The sequence below is a fragment of the Pistacia vera genome, unplaced genomic scaffold (assembly GCF_008641045.1).
Source record: "Pistacia vera cultivar Batoury unplaced genomic scaffold, PisVer_v2 Contig412, whole genome shotgun sequence".
Taxonomy (NCBI): Eukaryota; Viridiplantae; Streptophyta; class Magnoliopsida; order Sapindales; family Anacardiaceae; genus Pistacia; species Pistacia vera.
In genome coordinates this window covers 607,336-632,120 of record NW_022196238.1, presented here as the reverse complement: position 1 = coordinate 632,120, position 24,785 = coordinate 607,336, and the positions used below count along the sequence as shown (strand labels likewise).

The following is a 24,785-nucleotide window of genomic DNA, read 5'->3' as shown; positions in this document are numbered from 1 at the left end:
AGAAGACAAATACCTGCAAAAAAAATAAAATATTTCTTCTCAGCAAAAACATTTTCTTGAGAGAAAAATTATTGTGGTTAATTGGATGATGATTGATGTTTCGATAATAATTCTTGGATATATTATTCAGATGTTAGAGTTTAATTCTCTCTTCGATGTTAATAAAATAATAACGATAGTTTTGATCATGTCATAACTTTAGAGTTTCAAAAGTAATAAAATACTTATAAATATTTCGAAAAATTTTGATTAACTTAGAATTATAGAATACTATTCCGTATATCATTTATTTATTAATTTATTATTATTATTGCAATCTCCCAGAGTTCAGGCCATGCATTTGGGATATAATATGCCTTGGTTAGAGGGATTTCATGATAAAAAATAAAATAAAAAATCCACATTTCCACTTCAATCAAAAATTTTATTGTTTCCTGAGCCATTTCATTGCTCCTGCATTGAGTTTGAATATGGAGACAATTCATCACCAGAGCACGGCCACGAGTTGACTTTACAGGAGGAGAATTTTTACCACTACTGCGATGGTTGCTGCAGTGGGTGCTTTGAAGCCATCAGCGACGGTTCTCCGGCCTAGTTTGTGAAGCTTGCAGGTTTGGTCTTCACAACCATGCGCCGAATTGCCCACCGAGATTTCGCATCCTCTTCACTCTCAACACCCTTTGACCTTACTTTCCCACCCCTACCCTCCTCTCTGTGTTCGATGTAAGAGTTTGTACTGCAACTTCGGTTTCAGTTGCAGCCTCTGCTCTTTCAATCTTGATTTAAAGTGCGCTTTGTTAAAGAGATTCTCTTTCCCATGAGGTCCTGGAGAGATAAAAGACCCATCAGACATTTCTGCCACAGCAATGAGCTGAAGCTCTGCAATGTATCGGGATGCAGTTCGAGTTGCATTGTTGCGAATATGGCATTCTGATTCGGCATATTATTGTCGTGATTGTGAGTTCACGATTCAGAATCTTGTTCGGAGATTCCTCAATGTGTTGAACAACACCCACTTCATCCCCAACCCGACTTCGCTTTTGTGATTTTATGAGGAATTTCAAGAAAAGCACAACCCTTGTGATGCTTGTGGTTATTTGATTCAGGGATTCAGCCTAATGTGCGGACTTGTCAAGTTTCTTTCATGTTCCTTGCGGTTGAGCAACTCCACGCTCATTGAAACATAAGTGCCACAGCATAATCTGTTTTATTTCAAGGAGTGAATGCGGAAACATGGTTTTGTGATTGCTGTAACTTTATTTATCGGGTCTTATTATGGCTGTGTGAGTTGTGGGATCAGGCTACATCTCCAATGCGTACCTATACCCAAATTGTGGAGCATAAATGTCATCGGATCCCTCACACTTGTAGATTCAATTGTAGAAGATGATTATTCAAAGGCTGTTATTGTGATGTTTGTAATAGACCACTGTATCTGAAGCATCATGTTATAATGTAGAAATGCCGCTTTTGCTCATATTGAATGCATCGCTCTGAGGTAAGTTTGCAATCCTCCCATTTAGAAGAATTGTGATCATGTCAAATAATGTAAAACATGATTGCATTTGTTATATAAATTTAATTGTGGCTGGAATGCATCAATTTTTATGTTTTTTCTTGTGCTTGTGAGTGTTTGATCAATTCTAGTATAATTGACTTGTTCTGGTTTGTTGATGGTGTTTTTAACTGAAATATTGGGTTGCTTCAGACATGCCAAATGTTTGATAAATTGCCACATTGATTTTTAAGGTTTGAATTAAGATATTTGAAAATTAGTCCAACAATACAAAGAATCAATCTCTCACAAATTTGCGATTGATAATTCTATACTTTTGTGTAGATGGCAAAATTATGTAAATAATGTGTTCCCTCTCTGAACTTGATAAGTATTTGTCTATCAGGATGACACTTCATTGGAGATATGTCATCTAATCTTGGGTTTGAAGGTAAAGCAGAGCAATGAATGATAGAAAGGAGAATATTGATGACACAGATGGAAACAGGATGTGGCAATTGAGGACGAGAGTGAAAAACAGAAGAGAGTGAGGAAGTGCAGGAGGAGATGCAGATCGAAAAGGAACTTAATGTGATGCAAAAGACTGTAGCCTAGGCCTAGCTGTATTCGACAAAAGAATATATGCAAAAGACTGGAGGGTTTAGGTTTTAGCTTAATGGAAGTTTCAAAAGATGGAGGCATTAGCTTCAGAATTGGGGCTGCAAGAAAAGATGTTCCATCAAGTTGAGACCTCTATCTGAGTTCTGGGAAGAAGATTCATGCATCAAATTACTTCACACTTGGTTTATGGCACTGTCCGGTAAGTGAACAAGTTTATTTATTATAATTCTTTGAGAATTTGGGAACAAATTTTTACTTTTTTGCCTGCTTAACCTTCAATACATATTCTTTGAAAAATTATGGGAGGTTCACTAATTATAACCCAAGAAGAAGAAATTCAAGGACATGCAAGTGACAAATTAACCTGATAGATTGGTACATTTTGTCATGCTACAGGGGATCTCACCAGGACAGGAGAAATGGGAAGTGCCGAAATAAAGCTCCTAACCTCAATTTCTATTGTTTATTTGATTAGTTGGTTCCTTCACTTTGACATGGGTAGTTGTCCTTATATTGCTATGTTGGATGAGTAATCTCTGAGGTAAGACTATATTGACAGCCATATGGAATGCTAGAATGAATATGATCTAAAGCAAAATTTGTGATACCTGTTCTTCTTGAGCACATATTTCCAGATTTCATTCTCTAAACTGGTTCAGTTTGTTCCATCTTGGATGACAATTCACTGGAGATAACAAGCAGAGTAACGACAAATACAAAGCAGGTAACATATTTGTAATGTGGCTGGATAATGCAACTGCGGATGCGGGAGATGAAGCGCAAGAGTCTGGTGCAGAAGAATGTAGTGACTGAATTAGATGAAAGTATCATAAATTTTGGGAAAAGATGGAGGTACTAGCTTTATATCTCAGGGAGCCTACAGCAAAAACGTGCCACAAGCTACTTCCTTGATCTGATTTGGTATTAAATTTTCTTGGAGCTACTTCTGCATCAATTTATTCACATTTGGATATGTGTTGAGTATACTCTGATGTTGAATGAATTTATTATTTGAGTTCATATCTTCAAATTTTGGTGATATAGAACAGTACTGCTTCAATTCTGCCCTTGAAAAACAGCCAGAGATAAGTTGAAAACTTGTTCTGATTACTTCAAACTAAGCAAATCATGACTTGCATAGATTTATAAGGACAGGAAAGGCCCTTGTCATATGAATTGTGGTAAAGAATTTCAAGTAGTTTTTCATCTATTTTTTTTTATTATGAATTGGTCTATCTTGACAAGTTGTCATAGCTGTTAGAGGAGTGCAAAAAAATCCGATATCCGATCCGAAAAACCGGATATCCGGAAATTCAGATCGGATTTGGATATCAATTTTTGGAAGATTTGGATTTTTGGACCAGATAGCAGATTGGCTCTGCAAAGAAACCGGATATCCGGATTTGATCCAGTTTTGTCCATAACTACAAGTTTTAAGAAGTTACTTCGGGGTCCTAGGGAAAAGTGATAAAGTATGTGGACTGTTCTAAAATATAATGACAACTTTGGAGGTCAAAAAATGCGCAATGTTGATGTGGCAGGGTGTACTAAAAAATTTTGCAAAATTTCAGGGGGAAAAATATTTTCCATGCAAATTCGGATCAAAACCGGATCATACTAAATCCAGATTGAATTCATATTAGCTTTCATTCCGATTAGATCAGAAAAATTATAAAATAAAATCATGCCTCACCAAAACTGTGCAATGTATATCTGTGGCGACTTGTCAAGCTGGGTTCCAACTTACTATTAATATATTACTACCAAGAAGTCAGTCAATGGAATAAAGTATTTAATATAAATTTGTTCTGTTTTTAATTACCCATGTTCTATCATATTCTGCCAACCAAAATCATTTTAGCAACACAAAATATGAAACAACTTAGATCAAGAAGCAACAAACAATTAGTAATTTATTAAACTACCTTTAGGTGGTCACATGGTTCGATAGAGACTCTTGGGTGTATTACTTAAGAGATCTTGAATTTGAGTCATTTCTCAATTGTTAATACGGGTAGTCATTGGAGTTCTTATCCGACTGGTAATTCCAGAATCCTAAGATATTAGTTAAGGTGCGCGTAAACTGACCTCAACCGGTCATAAAAAAGAAAAAAGAAATTTTATTAATTTATTATATTATTGCTAATCTAAGAAGAACTACTAGAACATTGACAGAGAGGAAGAAAAAATATTCCGGGAAAATTTACCATTCTCCCTTCTTTATCTAGTCAACTCTACTTCTCTCTTTGAACAAATAAAAATAATATTCAACTCTTTAAATCTCAGCACAATGTCTGAAGTTCTCATCTACCTTCTGATGAAGACATCAGCTTCATCATTCTCCTTCTCAATCTCTCTCCCCCACCACCATCTTCATGTGGGCAACTCTCTTCTGTAGCTGATATAAATAATCATCGACTTTCTCTTTGTTGTGGAAATTATCGAATAAGCTGAAAAAAAGATGGAGCAAGGACATATTGATGATATAATTAATAGATTATTGCAGCTTCGGGATGGATCCGGAAAGCATATCCCATTGTGCGAGTTCGAGATCCGGCAACTGTGTATGGTGTCTCAAAAGATTTTCTTGAAACAGCCCAGTTTGTTAGAGCTTGAAGCACCCATCAAGATTTGTGGTACTTTTTACCATTATATTCATCTTTTCAGTAATTTATATATTGCATTTGGTTGATTGCTTGATTTCGATTATTCACCCATGCGGACCATGTCCATAGTTTTCTTGAACACGCAAGGTTGCATATTTTCAAGAGTTCTGTTTTCTGAAATGCAGGTGACATCCATGGTCAATATCCTGATCTCTTGAGACTTTTTGATCTTGGTGGTTACCCTCCAAATACCAACTACTTATTTTTGGGCGATTATGAGGACCGTGGCAAGCAAAACCTGGAAACAATATGTCTTCTCCTTGCATATAAAATTAAGTATCCTAAAAAATTTTTCCTCTTGAGAGGAAACCACGAAACTGCTTCTATAAGCAAAGACTATGGTTTTAGAAAAGAGTGTATCAGAAGATTCAATTCTCGACTATGGGACACATTCATAGTTTGTTTTGACTGTCTACCAGTTGCAGCCTTAATTGATGAGAAAATCCTCTGCATGCATGGAGGCATATCTGAAGAGTTGGATGATTTGGATCAAATTAGAGAAATACAACGTCCGACTGATGTACCATATTCAGGTTTGGTCTGTGATCTTCTGTGGTCAGATCCCAGTCAAGATTTTCAAGGTTGGAGGTTTAATAATGGCAGGGGAGCCGGGCAAACGTTTGGTTCAGATCAAGTGACAGAATTTCTGCAGAAACATGATCTAGATCTCATTTGTCGAGCTCACGAGGTCTTACCTGTTATATAGCTGTGTCATTTTAGTCAGTGTCTACGTTATTATATATATTCATCCCTTTTTCATTTATTTTCTGCAGGTTGTGGAGGATGGATACGAGTTCTTTGCCAGCAAGCAGCTTGTAACTATATTTTCGGCACCCAATTATATGGGAGAGTGCAACAATGCTGGTGCCATCTTAAATGTCGATGAAAATCTGATGTGCTCTCTACAAATACTAGAGCCTGATCAGCTCAGCTCGTAAACGCCACAAAACTTAATTCCCATGAATTGATTTTATGAAGATCGATTGACTAGGTATATTTTCCCATTTGTATGTGCAAATCTTATGTACTTTGTTTAATTTTTCCAGCTTTTGCGACTCAATCAAATTTGTAAAACTGTAATGAGGAAAAACTTAACTCGAATGGAAAGGCAAGGGAATTAATCTCGAGGTGCCAAATCAACATGATGGCTAAGAGGTTTTCTAAAGTTCCTCTAAAGTTGAAATGACCCTTCTTCTATGTGATGAGAAGTATTTTCATCCATTTTGAAATCCAAATTATGCAAATACTTGTAAAATTTTCAACCCGAACTTTGTGAAAACAAAGAAAGCTATTTTGGTGTCTACTAGTTGTCTAAGATGAAAAATATTCACATGTCTTGTGTTACAACACAACCAACCAATGAGAAAGTAAACTATGTTATACTAACACTAATGTTATAAACTCTCATTGACTGAGTGGTATTGCAACAGAATGCATGTCTAAAACTTTCTCAAAAAAGAGAGCAAGAGCGATTATAGCGAGTTAGCATAACAAGAAGGCTAACACTCGATTATACCTTTAGAATTGATAAACAAGTCTCAATCTTGGAAACTTAGGTCATAAAGTTTGAAATCAAATCTGAATAATCATTGAATGTCTTAAAAAGAGTGAACAAAATATTTATATAGGGTGGTGACTAGGGATGAAAATCAAGTCGAACCACTCGCAAGCGGCTTGAGCTCAGCTCGATGTTGGCTCAAACTCGACTCGACATTAGTTGAGTCAAGTTCGATCACAGTAGAACTCGACTCAAAGTATTCACGAGTATTTCCAAGCTTGATGGTTAAGTTGATAGTTTTTAAAGTAATAGAGGTCATATGTAATTTAAAATTTACAAAGCAATAGTTCGAACTCGATTAAAACTCGAATAAAACTCAACTAAAACTAAAAAAAAACTTGATTATACGAACTCGAATTCTAATTTCAAGCACCGAGTTCAAGTTCGAACTTGATTTCTCAAGCTCAATCAGGCTCGAACTCGGTACTATAGCACTTGAGTCGAGTTCGATTTACCAGTTACTCGACTTGACTTGATTTCACCCTTAGTGGTGACAGCAACCCTAACAAGGAAATAAAATCCAAATTATTTTAAAAAAAAAAAAAACTCCTAAAATAAAATAGGAAATACGCGCATAAAACTTAAATAGCCCCGAAACACGCTGAAACTGTAGATTTTGGGCTCGAAAACATCCTCCAACCGGCGAACCAAGTTAATGCATTGTAGGGCTCAAAACGAGCTTTTCGTTGATATATTATGGGCCGTGTAACTCCTTCTAGATCAAAAGTTATGACTGTTTAAAATTGGTCTTCTCACGTCTGGGCTTTAGACACTTGACCTCATAAAGGAATTCAGCTACTAGACATTTTACATCAAATTAGCTCTCCATCTTTACTAACTTGCTAGGCCTGTGTCATTGCTCTACAACGACTAGCGTGTAGTGGTGCAAGATTGATACAGAAAAGTTGAAGGGCCTCATAATTAAGTAGAATTAGAGGTGCATACGAGCCGAGCTGAGCCTAGTAGTGGCTGGCTCGAGCTCAAGGAGCTCTGGCTCACGAGATTGAGCTCGACTTATTTAAGAAAATGGATGGCTCGAGCTCGGCTCGGCTTGGATATTTGTTAGCCAAGCCGAGCCGAATTTGAGCCAATATTAAAAAAACAAAAAATTATAGCATGCAGTATGCCTTCTGCCTTCTGTGCAGTTTAAATTGAATTCACCAAAATCGCATGATTCAAAGCAAAAAACCTAAAAAAATTCAAATTCTATTCAATCAACTTCACCTAAATCTCAGAATTCAAACATGGGAAATGAAGCCTTCATCCAAAAATCAACATTGTAAAAAAAATAAGCTCCAAATTAAACAAACATTCATCCAAATAACATCCAAAGCAAAACACAAACTATAAATTTAACAATCCTTAATCCAAAAACAACATTCAAAGCAAAACACAAAATAAAAGCAAACATTAAGCATATGGAATTCAGTCTATGGGAAACAAAAAGCATTCTATTTTCTTCTGCCGAATCATGTCAACAACAAGATCAGCAGTTTCTCTTCTCTTGCATCCACCTGACCCATGAAGCTTCTCTTCTCTTGCATCAACAAAACCAGTAGCCAAAGATATTGCAGTTCCATTTGGCTACCAAATAGCAAAAAAAGAAAAAAATGCATTAGAGATTCCTTTAAGTTAACATCACTTTAAGCAGCAAACTTATTTGCAGTGTGACCCAAAACAGCAAACTTACATATTCGACATTGTAGCAGCTTCGATTGAAAGGCAAATGAAGGTTGGACGACGGTAGATGAATGAAGGCTGGATGAAGGCTACCAACAGTGGTGTCTCAGACTTTGCATTGTGAAGAAACCCAAGCTCAATAAAGGTCTTAAATAGAAGGGTGAACGGTGGTAGCTAAACAACGGTGGCGTGGCTGGCATCTCAGATTTGTAGTCTAAAGAAGTGAAGACGACAATGACGAAGGTGAAATAAGTTTGAAGGGTAGGGATTTTGTCAGAAATTGAAGAAAAGGAATAAGAAGATGAAGATGGAGAGAGTAGATGAGTGTTTGCCAAAGTTTGCCAAAAAGAAAGAGAAGAATTATAGAATCAATGTCTGTATTTTTTCTATTGTATGTGTATATCTCATATGCTTTGTACAACTCCTATTTATACAAGTGTAATATGACAATAAAGGAAAGCAGTAATTATGCTAGGATATCTCAATCACATGAAATCCGGGCAATATAAGAAAAGAATATTTACACATTAAAACATATATTTGCATTCCATATCTCAACACTCCCCCTCAAGCTCGTGGTTGGTAAATGTCGTAAACACCAAGCTTGCGTAATAGATATGAAGGCTATCAGCTGCATAGTGGTTTTGTGAAGATGTCTGATGGTTGTTCTGCAGTGCCAATGTGCATGGTTTTAATGATTCCTTCCTAAATTTTCCCTCTTATGAAGTGACAGTCAATCTCTATGTGTTTCGTTCTCTCATGAAACACTGGATTTGGTGCAATGTCGTTGGCTACTTTGTTGTCACAAAATAAACAAACAAGGCCTTTTACTTGTACATCGAGATCTTCTAACAATCCAAGTATCCAAGTGAACTTGTAGGTGGTTTTAGTCATAACTCTATACTCGGCTTCTGCTGATGAGAGAGATATAGTGGACTGTTTTTTTGTTTTCCAAGAAATTAATGCTCTCCAAGTTTTATACAAAACCCTGTGAGAGACTGTCTCGTCATTAGACACGTACCCCAATCTGAGTCACAATAAGCTATCATATCTAGGCTTTCATTTCGAGACTAGTCCTAATCCAGTACATCCTTTCAAATACTTGATTACCTTTATTGCTGCATCCATGTGAGACTGTTTGGGCCTATGCATGGACTGAGTGAGGATGTGGACGACATAACTGATGTCTGGGCATGTCATAGTGAGATAGATAAGACGACCTACAAGTCTTTGATAATGTGATGCATCTTCTAATGGTAGGTCTATTTCTGAGGATGATACTACCTGGTCATATTCTTGAGTGGTGAGTTTGGAGTTTTGCTCAACAGGAATGACACTTGGTTTACATGTTGATAATCCAGAATCAGATACAAGTTCTAGAACATATTTCCTTTGACTAAGGGAAATCCTAGTTGGAGATCTAGCAAATTTCAATTCCAAGGAAGTACTTTGGTCCCCCCAGATTTTTGATACGAAAATATTTCTTGAGATGTTGTTTTAGAGTCTTGATGGTTGATTCATCATTTCTTGTGATCAGGATGTCATCTACGTATATAATAAGAGCAATAAAAGTGTTATCTCTTCGTTTTGAGAAGAAAACATAATCATATTTGGATTGGGAAAATCCAAGGCTCTTAAGTGCATTTGTAAATTTTTCATTCCACTGTCGAGAAGCCTGATTTAAACCATATAGGGACTTTTGAAGATGACATACTTGATTCTACCTCTGTCGTTGAAGTCCCAACGAAACATCCATATAAATCTCTTCATGAAGATCTCCATGTAGAAAAGTATTGTGGATGCCCATTTGATGCAAGGTCCAATCACGAACAGAAGCCACAGTAAAAAAAGCTCGGACAGTGACATGTTTTGCCACTAGGGAAAAAGTCTCAACATAATCGAACCATTCACGTTGAGTGAACACTTTAGCAACTAACCAAGCTTTGTATCTTTCAATAGACCCATCAGATATGTTTTTGATTTTATAGACCCACTTGCAGCCAATAGGTTTCCTGTGAGACGGACGAGGTACTAAATCCCATGTGTGATTTAGAGCAAGAGCAGATAATTCTTCAACCATGGCTTGACACCAGTGTGCATGGGAAATAGCTTTAGAATAACTAAAAGGTTCTTGTTCCGCAAATATCTAGCTAATACAGACACTGTGGGAATGAGATAATCTATCATAGCTCACATAGTTGGATGTTGGATAAGGAATACCTGTACATGTCTGTATAGTGGGGCAATCATAATCAGTAGCCCAAATAGGAGGTCAAGTTGTGCAGCTAGAGCAGCGTGTAGGAGGACCAGGGATTCTATCAGGTGATACAGGAAACAGGAAGTGTCGGAGGAGATGCTACTTTTGTAAGAATAGGAGACCCAAGATCAACTGTAGTGTTAGGAGCATTTGGAACAAGTATCAGTTCACAAGAAGGATGTGAGGGAAGCTCATCTTCCAGAAATGGTGTCATCTGAAGTGGATTTGAATTGGAAACGACATCTTGATAAGGAAACTAGTCTTTGTGAAATGAAACATTATGGGAGACTGAAAATCTTTTAGTTGCTGGATCATAAATTATGTACCATTTTTGCAGCATAGGGTAGCCTATGAAGATGCAAGGAGTAGCCCGTGGTCGGAATTTGTCATGTGATCCCAAAACTTTTGAATAACAGAGGCATCTAAACACTTGGAGGAGGTTTACCAATAAGTAACTCATATGGTGTTTTGCCTCCAAGCACACGAGTTGGCATGCGATTGATTAAATAGCCGGCTGTGACCACACATTCACCCCAAAAACAAGTAGGGAAGGTGGTTTGGTGTTTCAGGGCACAGGCGACTTCTAGTAAATGCCTATGTTTATGCTCAACTACCTCATTTTGTTGGAGAGTATAGGTGCAGGAGCTCTCATGTAGGATCCCAAGAGACGAAAACAGTGAGGAAAGGTTGTGGTTAAAGAAATCCCTGGCATTGTTAGATTGAACCCATTGGACTGAAGTTTTGAATTGGGTACTGACCATAGCTAAAAAACTCTTAATGTGGGTAAATGTTTGATCTTTTGACAGCATTAAAAAAACCCAAGTCCCTCGGGAAAAATCATCTATAATGGTAAAAAAAACCTAGACCCATCATGGTTTGGAGTGATAGGGTCCCCAAATGTCAAGGTGTATAAGGGCAAAAGGATGTGTGATGATTGATGTGCTATGGGAAAATGTGTGTCGAGTTTGTTTTGCAAGTGGACAGGTTGGATATTTTGGTTGGGGAATAGAATCACTGTGACCTAGTCTTTGATGTAAAATATAGGATGCTTTATTAATGTTTGTATTACAAAATGAAAGCTTATTGGTAATACAATTAGGAAAAACAGGAGAAAAAACATCAGTTGCCCAGTAATAAAGACCATTATTCATTCTACTCAAGCCCATCAGTGTCCCAGTCGAAGGGTCCTAAAATTCACATTTATCAGGGAAAAATCGTAAAAGATAGTTATTATCTTGACATATCTTAGATACTGAGATGAGGTTTAGGTGAAATGCAGGGACAAACAGCACATTTTTTAGGACTAAGGTTTTGCTAAGTTGGACAATTCCTATGTGTGTGGCTGGGGTAATATTTCCATTGGGCATGAGAACAGAGGTACTGGATGTGTTTGTTGTATGATGGAAATATTTAGGGTTACAAATAATGTGGTCACTAGCCCTTGAATCAATTATTCAGATATCATCTTTAATTAAATTAGAACACAAAGAAGTACCTACATATGATGCTGTTGGAGTCTGTGGAACATTGTTCAGCACTTGCAAAAGTTGAGCATATTGTTCAGGGGTGAGTTATGTGACTGATACTGAATCTCCAGATGTACTGGAAACTTGATAACTAGAAGGCTTGGCATTTTTATCCTTGGATGGATACCATGCAACCAGCATTTATATTTTGTGTGGTTACGCAGCCTGCAATAATCATAGTAGAATTTGGACCTGCCTTACTTGAATTGCCCTGGCCTATTGTGCCAATTTTGTTGACTAGGCCCAATTTGCCAATTGGACCCATTGCTGGCTGTTGGGCCATTATTTGGAACTTGGTCCATATTGACATGAGATCCATTGGGGGCGGGTGGATTTAAAATTGGGCCCATTCTAGTATTTGGCCCATTTGCATTTGACAATAAAAAGAGCAACTCAGAGCCGTCAGATGTAGGGTTTGCATCTGGGCCATTGCTTGGCTCAGATAAAAAAAAGCCCTTTCCATTTGTAAACCCTAGCAGCCTTTTCAATTGAGATAATAAAAAATTAAGAGAGGGTTATGGGTTTACCAGTTTAGCACTGACGAAGGCCTTGACGTCTCTTTGCTAGGGGCCATCCACAAGTAGTTGCCGTTGGCTCTCGCCTTAGATGGCAAGTTGAAAGGCGCAACGTAAGGTTGGTGGTGGTATGGTGACGAGGATCTGTGTCCGAAAGGGCACAAATCCGTCATTTGGGCCAATAAGGAAGTGGCTTAGGCTACCGTGGTCTCGGATTTGCTGAAATTGTCAGAGTATTTTAGGTGGAGCATCAATTTGTTCTTCGGCGACATCTAGGGCATTCCATGCCGCCGAGAGTCTGTTGAAATATGTGGTTACATTGATGTTTGTTTGTTTGATTTCAGCGAGATGTTGCCTGAGGGTGAAGGTTTAGGCAAGATCTAACTTGTTGTACATTTGTTTGATGTGCGCCCAAGTTTCGATCGCAATGTTGGTTGGTGGTAATCTGGCAACCACTTTTGGTGATAAGCAATTGCCGATCCATGAACGAACGAGCATATTGCATCTGTGCCATTGTTGGAGAAGTTGGGTTCTGTGGGTGTGGGAATGGTGTTGTCGATGAGAACCCTCCTTGTCTTTGGTGATGAGAGCTCGACGGAAATCTTTAGCCCATATGGCATAGTTTTCTGCTCTGGTCAAGATTATTTTGATAAGGTTTATTTCTGGGCCATCAAACGCTAGAGTATACAAAACGTCGCCTGGTTCAAGGTGGCGGGTGATGGTTGGTATCATGTGAAATGTGAAAGGTTGCTGTGTTGGGTAGAGTTCTGGACCCGTTTGGGCATTTTGATCCATGGGGTAACCCAAAAATGTAAACAGGTATGAAAAAGGGATTAGGCCAGATTGGTTTGTAGGAAATGGTCCAAGTTCCATTTGTGGGTTGGGGCCCATTTGTGTTGGTGGATTTTGGGTTGATTGATGTTATGGTGTTTGGGCTTATCGGTATATTTGGGTTGGCTGCAGTAGTGTGGGCTTGGTTGTTTGGATCTTGGGCCATTAAAAAAATTGAAAAATAATATAAGTAATGAAGGGATTCTTACTGCGCTTTTGTTTGTATTGCAGGGACAAAAGAAGAGGTTGGTTGAGCGAAGCTATTAATTGATCTGCTCTGATACCATGTTAAAACTGAAGAAAGGAATAAGAAGAAGAGATGGCGAGAGTAGCAAGTGTCTGCCAAAGATTGCCAAAAAAAAGAAAAGAATTACAAAATCAATGCTATTTTTTCTATTGTATTTGTATATCTCATATGCTTTGTACAACTCCTATTGTACGTGTAATAGACTAGACTGGCAAAACGGGTGGTGGGGCCGGTACGGGCCGGTAAAACGGTACGGGTCCAAAACGGGTGATATATACGGGTCTAATGTTTTGGACCCGTGCCCTACCCATACGGGTACGGGTGGCCCGCGGGTGGACCGTTTTTTCTCTCTCCAGCTTTCGGTTTTGACAGTTTCACCCCTAACAGTTTTCAATTATGCCAATTACACCCCCAAAATTCCTGCAGTTTTAATTTTTTACATTCATCACCCCCTAAATCAACTACTCTAATTCAATCAATTAAATATAAACAATTGAACCAAAAAAAACAATAACACATAAACAAACAATAACATATAATACAAAACTACAAATACCAACCAAAACAAACAATACAAAATCACTAATACACATTACACATAAACAAACCAATAAGTCAATAAACTATAAATACCAATTAAAATAACAAAATCTAATCCAATATTCAAAAAAAAATTCTTAAGACAGCAAATGTCTCTCCACAGTGGGCGTGATAGAGTCTCTTGATTCCACGGTCTCGATCAGTCAATGGCACATCAAGATCATCATCCGAATCATCTTTCACCCATTATCTACAAAACAATGATCAACTACAAATTTAATAATATAAATAATAAAATACGAATATTATGTTAACATTTTACCTTCAAACTCATATCCATATAGCCAAGTTCGAGTGCATATCAAAGATTCTGCATTTTTTGGTCGAAGTGAGCTTCAATATTTGTTGGCACTTTACTACCAATACTAAAAGCGGACTCTGAGCCAACGGATGTTATTGGTATTGCCATGATATCACGAGCCATCATGGTAATACCGATAACGATCACGATTATTCTTCCAATGATCGGGATATCCAAATCTGATATTTGACGCGATCAACCTCATCCTTCCAAATAAAGATCTAACTCGATTTCTAGTGGAAATGAAACACTCTCATAGCTGTCAAAATCCTACATCATTTAAACAGTTAAGTGTCAAAAGTTAAAATTAAACAATAAACAATACTTTATTTTCATAAGAATATAAAAACTAAAAAGTATAGTGACTTACAGAAGAATGATCTACACGCCTACTAGAAGTAAACTACTCGCAGGAGAAAACTGAAGGTGAGGCAGGAACTTCTTTACAACATTTAGCCTCGTAAGCTTGAAAAAGCTTTTGCAAGTTATTCTTACAGTCTCCAACTTCAGTACGGCGTATTTGAATCATAAACTTTGTTGAAAGCGTACTCCACAACTGAAACTTGAGACGTGGGTCAAGATAGTTGCATCGTCAACACAAAACTATAAGAATCCCAATATTTTGTAAATTTTGGGATCATTTTTTTTTGCCATGCTCTTAACAACTTCATCCTCACTCGTACTCTCTTCAATTAAACGCAATTGAATTTCCCACACACATTTCAGTACAAGTTTGCTGTAGGATATTTAGAACCTGAGATAAAGTCGTAATATCATTAAATGGTTCCAAGAACTTGCATATCCTCCCCCCCTATCCCTTTCTTCATTGATGGACAAAATTTATAACTAGGATCTATGTTGACAAAGCCACAAACACGGGACGAAATATTAACGCTTATCAAGCATTAAAATGTCGAATTCCATCTAGTGGAAACATCCATCTCAACCCCATTGAGCTTTTCACTCCCATTTGTACAGCAAGTTCTCCAAACTTGATTCTCCTAGCCTCAGTTGCTTTAATAATTTCACACTATCTCGAATCTTATTCAAAGCAACACTAGCGCTCTTAACCCTCTTGAACAATAAGATTCAAGATATGTGCAGAACACGCACATGGAAAAATTCACCTTTACATAACAAAGCATTCTGCACACAAAGCGGTTCCTCAAGATATCCTCCATCCTATCATTACTACTTGCATTATCCAAAGTAATTGAGAAAATTTTCTTTTCAATACCCCACTCTTGCAAGAAATTCATGATATTTTCTGCCAAAAACACCCTGAGTGTGGAGGAGGAATATGACAAAAGTTCATATTTTTATTCTGTAACTCCCAATCCTCATCTATATAATGAGCTGTCAAAGAAATATATCCCTCAGTTGTACCGAAGTCCAAACATCAGAAGTTAAGCATATTCTACTTGTCAGCCTCCCTAATTCAAACTTAGTTTTTTTCTTCATCCTTTCAATATTTTTAAGCAATCCGCCTTAGCGTTCCTAGAATAATGCACAAGCTCATTACACATCTTGAAAGACTCTCCTAGTTCCTTATTCTCCAATAGAATATGGATATTTTATATTGAAATTGATAAGGCCATATTTCACGAAAAGTCTCTTGACTAATCTTCTACTTTGCAATCTATATTTGATCAATCAATAATTGCCCTACATCATGGTTGGCACGTTTTGGACAATTCTTGTATTGACCTTCATATTTTTAGTCCCATGTGTGGCACTACCATATGCATAATTTACTGCATGCCTTACACCTAGTCCTTTCAGTGTTATTTCCAACATATATCTCAAAATAATTCCAAACTTCTAGATGTTTACGTTTATTCTAGAACTAGTTGTAGGAATACTAGAACTAAAGGAGGAGGCATTACCCTAGAATCCTCGTCACTTGCTCTCACGTTAACCATATCTGTATCTATAGTTTCTGAATCCGCCATGTCAATGCTTGAGACTACAAAAAAAAAATGGGTATAATCCGCCATTTTGCAAAAACGGGTACCCGCGGGTGCCCGCGGGTTCACCCTTTTAACCCGTCAGTTATACGGGTTGGACCGGGTACGGGTCCAAAAAAATGGGTATAATTTATTAGACCCGTACCCTATATTTTTTACCTGGGTACGGGCCGACCCGCGGGTACCCACCCGTTTTGCCAGGTCTAAATATGACAATAAAGGAAAGCAGCAATTATGCTAGGATTTCTCAATCACATGAAATCCGGGCAATATAAGGAAAGAATATTTACACATTAATTTGTGTTCCATATCTCAACAGATTTTGCAGTGTGAAGAACCCAAGCTCAATGAAGGTCTCAAATTGAACAATGGTGGCGTGACAGGCATCTCAGTTTTACAGTCTGAAGAACTGAAGACGACGATGGCGGAGGTGAAATGAGTTTGAAGGGTACAGATTTTGCGGCCGTTTGTCTTTGTTTTAAGGTAATTGCGATTTACGTGATCTAAAATTCGTAATCGAGCTCACGAGCTGCTGCCACTCGAATGGCGACGCGAGCAATTTCAAGCTCGGAAGCAGATCGAATTGAGCCTAAAAAAGGTTGACAGCTTTCACGAGCTTGAATAGGAGCTCGAACTCGCGAACTGCTCGTCTTTTCGCAAGTCAAATCTGAGTTCGTCATGAGTCAAGCCCGAGTAGCTCACGAGCTACTCGTTTCGACTACACATTGTCTGTAGAAGGTGAACAGGGACTTTTACAAGAAATTGGAAGCATATCGGTTGCTTGTACAACTTCTAGCCACATGATTGGAGAGTCCATAAAAGTTTTATTCTTGACTGGTTTGGTGAATTCCGGAGAAACAATAAATGGTAGACTAAGGAAGAGGATGGTGAGCATAAATTACGTACCAGTCTTGTAACTAACTTAACTAGAAGGAAATATTTTGTTTAAAGCAACACAAATGTTTATTTAAGGTTATTGTACGGTATGATGTTTTTCCAGATTTCATTGACTATTGAATTATATTATCTCTAAATTGGCTGGTAACATGACGTAAAATGTTTAGTAGATGAATTCCTGGAGAAGGCTCAAGCATCATAAGCCCAAACACGGACATGCTAACTTAGAACAGTCATAACTTTAGATCCAGGAGAAGTTATGAGGCCCATAAGATATCAACAGGAAGCTCGTTTTGAATCCGACAACTTACTATTTGATTCCTCAGTTAGGGGTTGTTTTCTAGACCAGAATCCACTGTTTCGACGTGTTTCAGAGCAATTTTAGTTTTTTGCATGTTTTTCCTATTTTATTTAGAGTCATTTCTTATTTTATAATTAGTCAACAGTTAGGATTTCTTTTTTTTTTTAATTAATTTAGATTTTATTTCCTTGTTTATCGGGAGTCTTGTTAGGGTTGGCTGTTACCACCATATATAAACATATTATTCATTTTTTTAAGATATAGAATGATTATTCATATTTTCCCTTAACTTTATGAATTAAGTTTCTATGATTGAGACTTCTTTATCAACCCTAAAAGTATAGTCGTGTACTAACCTTGTTTTTACGCTAGTTCGCTGCGTTATAACATGTAAATTTTACAAATTATTGTTCTAGTGCATCATGTTTAAAAGACAAAGCAGCCTATTAAGAACTGCGATTGCTGTTCTCAAAGCAACTGGTTAAATTAATAGGCTTTTGTTCTCAACTAATTCATGAATTTGTTCAGGTTACTATTACAACAATGTGTTTCCATGGAACTTGTACAATGAAGCTTTAGGCCTCTTCCTTCTTCCCGCTGTACTTTAATTAAAAAAATACAAAGCAAGAACACAATAGAGAGAGCTCTTTAATTATATTTATTCAAGATGCAACAATAAATAATGAATGCATAATCGTTCCAGGCTTCAGCTAGCTCTTCTTTGTCAAGGAGATAACCAAATTAATATACTTGCATTTATATGTTTCCATATAATCGACGACATCATCTTTGAACCTCCTAAATAAATCATCCATAATCGCTTCGCCGAACTGACTAGACAAAATGGGCTCACCAACTGCTCTAATACCAGTGGCCATAACTGCTGCTCTCGCTTGCTTATCCAGGTTATTATTGGCTTTTCTGATATAAGCGTCCCAATCCATTGCAAAAGTTTCAAGTCTTTGCAGCTTAAAAGATCCTTCTTCCTCTATCACTTTCTTCACTTCCTCATTTGTTGGAGCATAGTATGATAAATTAAAGGCGTCCAGTTTCTCCTCTTCAATCAAGCCCTGTGAAGTAATTTATATTATTTAGATATCTGATGTAATTGTAGACAAATTGAAGAGATGTATAATCTATACACCAAAGTTCTCAGATGCGGACATCCTAGATAATACACACCTCTAAGACCATGTCGTTGAGCTTTAATCCTACAAATTCCCAGATGGTGAGAGGATCATCACTGCTGAAGCTGGCCATGGTGGTCAGCACCATTCGCCCTCCAGGGACAAGCTCTTCAGCCCGTGACTTCAGAAACATACTGAAATCTCTATTGAATTGCTGGTTGTATGCTTTAAACACTGCAGGAGGGCTTGTTTTTGCAACGCAAATATTCCCTATGTTGATTAATTCTGGTTTGCTCCCCATTGCTTTTGGCGCCTGCAATTATAAATATTTGTATCTCTTCGTCAATACATACATATGGACAAAACTAACATTAGAGATAATACAGTAATGGAGAAGATCGATTTGAACCTCGGAGAGCCACATAAGAGCGTATGAAGAGTGAACAAAGTGCAACGACTTGTTATGAAAAAGCCTCCCATAGAAAGACCCTGGAACTCCTGCAATGAAACACGGCTCAAACTTGCTACCCTTTTCTTCCTCCAGCTTCTTACAGAAGCTTGGCAAAGACCTGAAAACAGTGTTGAATCGCTTCCAGGGAGATCGTTTAAGAACACTTGAAACGAGGGCAACTTGTGGTTCGATTTCTCGCTTGCAGCTTCAATGCAATCCAGGATCTCTGATACCACGAGGAGAGTGTTGGGGCCTGCTGAGCAACCCAAATCTGCAATGTTCAAGCACTTAGGCAACAAGGAGCCATAAAGCTCCAGTATGCTCTCTTCCAGTATGGGCTTCACCATTGATATCACCGTCCTCTGGAAAAACAAAACAAACATAAAATGTTAAGAAACAAGATGAAAATTTGATTCAAGTACTAAGGTCCTTTAAATATATGCGCGACAGAAACAAAGAGTTAATCACTTGAAGTAATGAATTGCTAGCATAGCTAGTTTCTCCAACACCCTCATTCATGTGTAAGATGAGTTCCTCAATCGCCATCTTCAGTTCTTGTCGATCTTATTGCTCTTGATGTAGTGAATTTGCTTGTCTATCTTTGCGTGGAAAAGTAATATAATATATATAGAGGGAGAAGGGAAGAGGTCCAGCGTTAAGAGCCCAGCTTCCAGGCAACTTTCGCACAATTTTTTTTTTTTTTTAAAATAATAATAATAATCCCTGTGGGGCTACCGACTGTGTATCTTATTGTGATATTAAAAGGAGTAAACGACTTTTTCCCACCCTAGGTTTACCCCAATGACACTTTTCCACCCAAAAAATTTTAAAATACCATTTTTTCACCCAAAGTTAATATTCCATTACTATAAAAAGCTGATTCCGATGGCAAAAATTGTGTCATTCACCACCATTTTTTAACCTCGAGTCTCTTCTCTACAAAACTCCTCTCACTCCAACACTTTATTTTTTGCTGATTACTTGCCACTGCAAAGTTAGGATTTCTCATTCTTAGCTTATCTCTGGCCGATTCCGATGTTGAATATTATTTAATTAGTCACCATAATTCGATCTACTAGCTTCCACTCTATAAAACCCCTCTTACTCTGACTCCTGGTAACTCGTCGAACGTCGACTGAGAAAGTGAAGTGTATTTTAGGTATTAACATAATGTAAACTTTGCGAAGGAATGTGGTATGTTTTGAAACTTTTTGGGTAGGAAAGTGTTGTTAAAGCAAACCTTGGGCGGAAAAAGTGGTTTAATCTATTAAGAGAGAAACATATAAGGGCTTGGAAGATGTTTTAACAACTTGCAATACCACTTGCATTATACTATTTCGCAATTAACTTGTTACACGTATTGTTACATAATCGGTGTGACACCATATATATATATGCAACACATGTTGTTTTATCTAATTTTGTTTTGTTTTGTTCTGTACCGGTCTCATATTGCTACCCAGAGGAATATTCCAAACTCCAAAACATTGAATCCTGGTTTTAGATTCTTGTCCACATGAATTAATCAGTTCATATTACCTTTCTAATAATCCACCACCATGTGAAGTGTACAAAATAAAATAATACTTGGGGATAAATCAAATAAAGAGTTCGGTCGATCATGTGAAGTGTTTCTAGAGGATATACAAGTTTTTAGATCAATTAAATGAAACACTAACGCTCATCTATTTATTTGGATAATGATAATAATAACAATATAAGACTTTTAGTATAAGTTTTTAATAAAAACTTATATATATAATCAGGGGTGTCTAGGTGAACTTATACGTATCTCAACTAATCCCTCAAGACCCTAAAAGTATCGACCGGATAAGAACTCCAGTGGTCACCTTTATTAGCAACTGAGGAGGGATTCTAGAATTACCAGCTGAATAAGAGCTCTAGTAGCCCCCATATTAGCAACCAATGAGAGATTCGAACTCAAGACCTCTTGAGTCATACACCCAAAAGTCTCTATCGAATTACTCAACCACCCGGGGGCTTATATTGCTTTCAATGAAAACTTATATTGTGTCAATGTTGCTTGATCCGTTAGCACCACACATCTAGTTTACTAATCCATTGGCATCACACATCTTAATCTACACAATCACATAATCCATTTATAATTTGAATGACTCCCAAAATTACCACCCATACGGAATTATGAAATATGCATGTCAGATTTGATTTAATCTGAATGGCTACTGAAATCTGTCTGTTTCTGTTTTAAAGATTTATCATTTGAACGACTTCCACGGGCCAATATGTCAAATGATGCCTTGTTAGATCGATGAACCTCCTTGCCTTTTTAAACAAGGGTGTTTGTTTTTCCCACTATTGTAATATCTTTAACCATTCTTTGTTGGGATTGTCGATTACTTCAACATTAGTAGGTTATACAGACATATTCGGGAGTCCCGTTCCCATAGGCGGTTTATGTCTTTTCCATGTAAGATTTCTTTAAGTTATTAATTTCTTATTGGGTTAGGCTTAAGAATATGAATCCTTGTAAAATTAGGTTTTGTCACTTAAACCTAGTATATAAACATTTTTTTTTCTTGTTATGAGTGTGATAGCAAATCATAGGGTAATTTATTCATTGTAAATGAGAGAAAAGAGAGGAAATATTACAATAATATTGACTCGACTGGACGTAGCCCATATTAGATAAACCAGAGTAAATCTGCAGTAGGTGTCTTCATTTTATTGCCAACACAGTTGCGTAATAGCATAGTGTGTGAACTCAGACGTCGAGAAGCGGCAATGGAGTACGCAAAAAAACAAAGAAGACAAAAGATTTAAGAGTGGAATCTGATATTTCAAAATATTATTAAGATAATAATTAAATTCGCCCACATCTATATAATATAAGTGTATGTGTTGATAAAATGATAATAAATAATTGAGTAATTTCTCCACGTTTCATTAGACTTATAATTAATTAATTAGTCCTATGTTGTTGCCAACCACCAATAAAGCCTTCAAAATCAATAATATATAGTCATTAATAAAGTATGAACACGATATTGATACTGTATGGGTGATCCCACGTTATCGAACATATGTTACATGTGCAAATTGTGATTTAAATTATTTCCACGTGAAGATTGTTTGTATTCAAGAATCAGTACCTGTACATGGCATTTTAATGAATTTAATTAAAATAAATAAATTGTATTGGGATATAATATGCGGCACTGATTCGTTTTCCAGAAGCGAGAAAGGTCAAAGTAATTCTCATATTGTAGGGTTGAGCATGGGTAACTGGTAAACCTGGAATTGGTGGGTACCCACCCATCAGTTATGGGTAAGAACCAAAATCGGCTCACACAGGGTCGGTTTTGGTTCCAAATTTGGTGGAACCAGTCCTGTCTGATTCCACCACTTCAAGAACCAAACTTGGAATCGAGATTCAGGTACCCGAGGTGGCACCAACGGGTACTCAAGGTGTATTGATAATTTTTATAAATTTTTTGGAGTGTATTGGTAATTTTTAGGAGTATTTTTGTTAGTATTTAGAATATCATGAGGGAATAGAAATTTACAGGGTACCCGGAACCAGAACCTGTGTTTTATGTTCCAATTTTGGGTACCCAAGAACTAGAACGGATCGATTCTGGTTCTGATTCCAAATTCAAGAAACCGATCAATTCTAGTTTTGGTTCTGGTTTCTTGGAATTGGGTTGGGTATACCCACTCCGCCCTACTCATGTGCATGATTCTTGAACCAAATTAAGTTCATCCTTTAGATTTTTTTTTTTTTTAATTAAAAAGCTTTAGATATTAATAATTTTTTTAGAGACTTTGATGTTAATGGTAAGGGTTATTTATTTCTTCTTTTAATATTAAATTTTATTATAGATTAAATTTTGATGTAAATATACAACGTGGACTGTATATTGCATTATTACTATATTACTTCATAATAGGAAGTGATCGTTAGTCTCACATATATTATGATTAACTCTTCCTCAATTTAAAAAGGGTCAAAAATGTCATTTTAATTTGTCTTTGTATAAGGTTTCTAAACCATGATACTCCTGAAAAAAAAAAATTCTTAATTGAATAACCCTTAAGTGAAAGTAAATATTTATATTTAGAATAAAAGTTAATATTTTAGTATGAAAAGTAAAACTTGATATCAAAATTCATGTTTGATGCATTAATCGAGCTAGTCATTGAGGTTCTCATCCGATCAATAGTTTCACGGTCTCGATAAATTAATTGAAGTAAGCACAAACTAACCTAAACACCTGTAATGATTAAAAAAAAAAAAAATTAATGTTTGATCAATCAAAATAAACAAAATTTCAAAGAAAATCTTAGGCTCGAGGGAGTTACAATTTCAAGCATGATAAAGAAATACCCAAATTGTAAAACTCTAAAATATTTTTCTTCTAAAATTTGAATTAACACCCTTTCAAAATCTTTAAAAGTCTAATTAAAATACTCAAAGTTTTAATAAAATTTTATGGGTAAGATCAATGGTGTAAAAATAGTGATTGGAAGAATGAATGAATGAAAGTAGCTAAATAGGAGGAAGTGAGCAAGTGTTGAAAATTTCGTCTTCAAGTGAGCAAGGCACCTTGGTTGGAAAGTCAGCAAGTTTTAAAACCCTAGTTTTCAAGTGGCAAGAGTCTTGCCGCAAGACACCATGAATTATTTGACTGGTAGTAGGAGACTCCTGATATTGACAAAAAGAAGAGCATTCTAATTGGTAATGATAAAAGGTAGCGGTCAAAGGTTTGTTCCCTTCATTAACTTCCAGAGTTCGAACCTTGAAGTTACCTACTATAATATTTATGACTTACTTTGAAACATTGAGTTTGTAGGGTATTCAATAAACTTCAGCAATTAATCAAGGTGCGCGTAAACTGGTCCAGATACAACAGTCATTAAAAAAAAAAAAGGTAAGTTAAAGCTATTTTATTGTGTTATATTTATATTACAATTTTATCTTTTAATTGGGGTTAATGATCAAATAAATGGGGTCTAAAAGATCCAAGATCACTTCCCCTTTATTATTGTATTAATTATATTTATATGTCGATTTAAGGAATGAGATATCATTTGAAATGAATGAAAAATTGAAGATAAAACTTAGGATGCCATTTTTATTACCATTTTCGCTTTTGTTTTAATTCTCTTTTTATTCTTTATTTTACGTTTAGAAAATGCAAATATTCTGTACTTATTCATTTATCATTTTTCTACTAAAAAATAAAGAATCATACTAATAATAAACATCGATCTGCAAAACCTTGCTATAAAATATTTAGCCGAAATTCATAGAGTTAATAACATGAAGAACTGATCATTTAGACAACTTAAATATTGTTGGAATTAAACAACGCTCTGAAAATAATATTTGGAATCAACTGCTACGTACCATCGACAGACTAATTTTTTTTTTTTTTTATGACTCTTCAAGTATTTTAATTAACCACTTACAATTTTATATTACAGTACAAGTTATTTGACATCACCGGCAGAACACATTACATAAAATATGACCAATGCCAGTCCGGCTTAATTTTTCTTTCTTTTAAAATATGTGTTCCATTGGGTGAGTTTTGAATATAAATTGACTTTTAATCATAGGATTAGTCTTTTTTTTTTTTTTTTTTTTTTTTGGTTGTGGGGGGTGAGGGGATTAATTAAAGGATTATGAACAAGATGATGTATATCTTTAAAAAGGTAAAGTAAAAAAGAAAAAAAAAAAACCTTTAATTTTATTAATAC

General features: G+C 36.4%; 1 protein-coding gene and 1 pseudogene across 1 annotated transcript; one reads left to right on the top strand and one right to left on the bottom strand.

Annotated features, from left to right (window-relative positions):
• Positions 1–4,415: 4,415 nt before the first annotated feature.
• LOC116142558 (serine/threonine-protein phosphatase PP1 isozyme 1-like) lies at positions 4,416–6,010 on the top strand. Its single transcript, XM_031427999.1, has 3 exons — positions 4,416–4,752; positions 4,908–5,470; positions 5,556–6,010. Exons 1-3 carry the CDS (start codon positions 4,578–4,580, stop codon positions 5,718–5,720), a joined length of 903 nt encoding a protein of 300 aa, XP_031283859.1. The 5' UTR covers positions 4,416–4,577; the 3' UTR covers positions 5,721–6,010.
• Positions 6,011–17,938: 11,928 nt separating this feature from the next.
• On the bottom strand, positions 17,939–19,631 carry LOC116142552 (annotated as a pseudogene).
• Positions 19,632–24,785: the final 5,154 nt, after the last annotated feature.

Coding starts and splice junctions, on each gene's coding strand:
- LOC116142558 (XM_031427999.1), top strand. CDS start 4,578: ATGGAGCAAGGACATATTGATGATATAATTAATAGATTATTGCAGCTT. Junction 4,753..4,907: donor AGCACCCATCAAGATTTGTG/GTACTTTTTACC, acceptor TCTGAAATGCAG/GTGACATCCATGGTCAATAT. Junction 5,471..5,555: donor TCATTTGTCGAGCTCACGAG/GTCTTACCTGTT, acceptor TATTTTCTGCAG/GTTGTGGAGGATGGATACGA.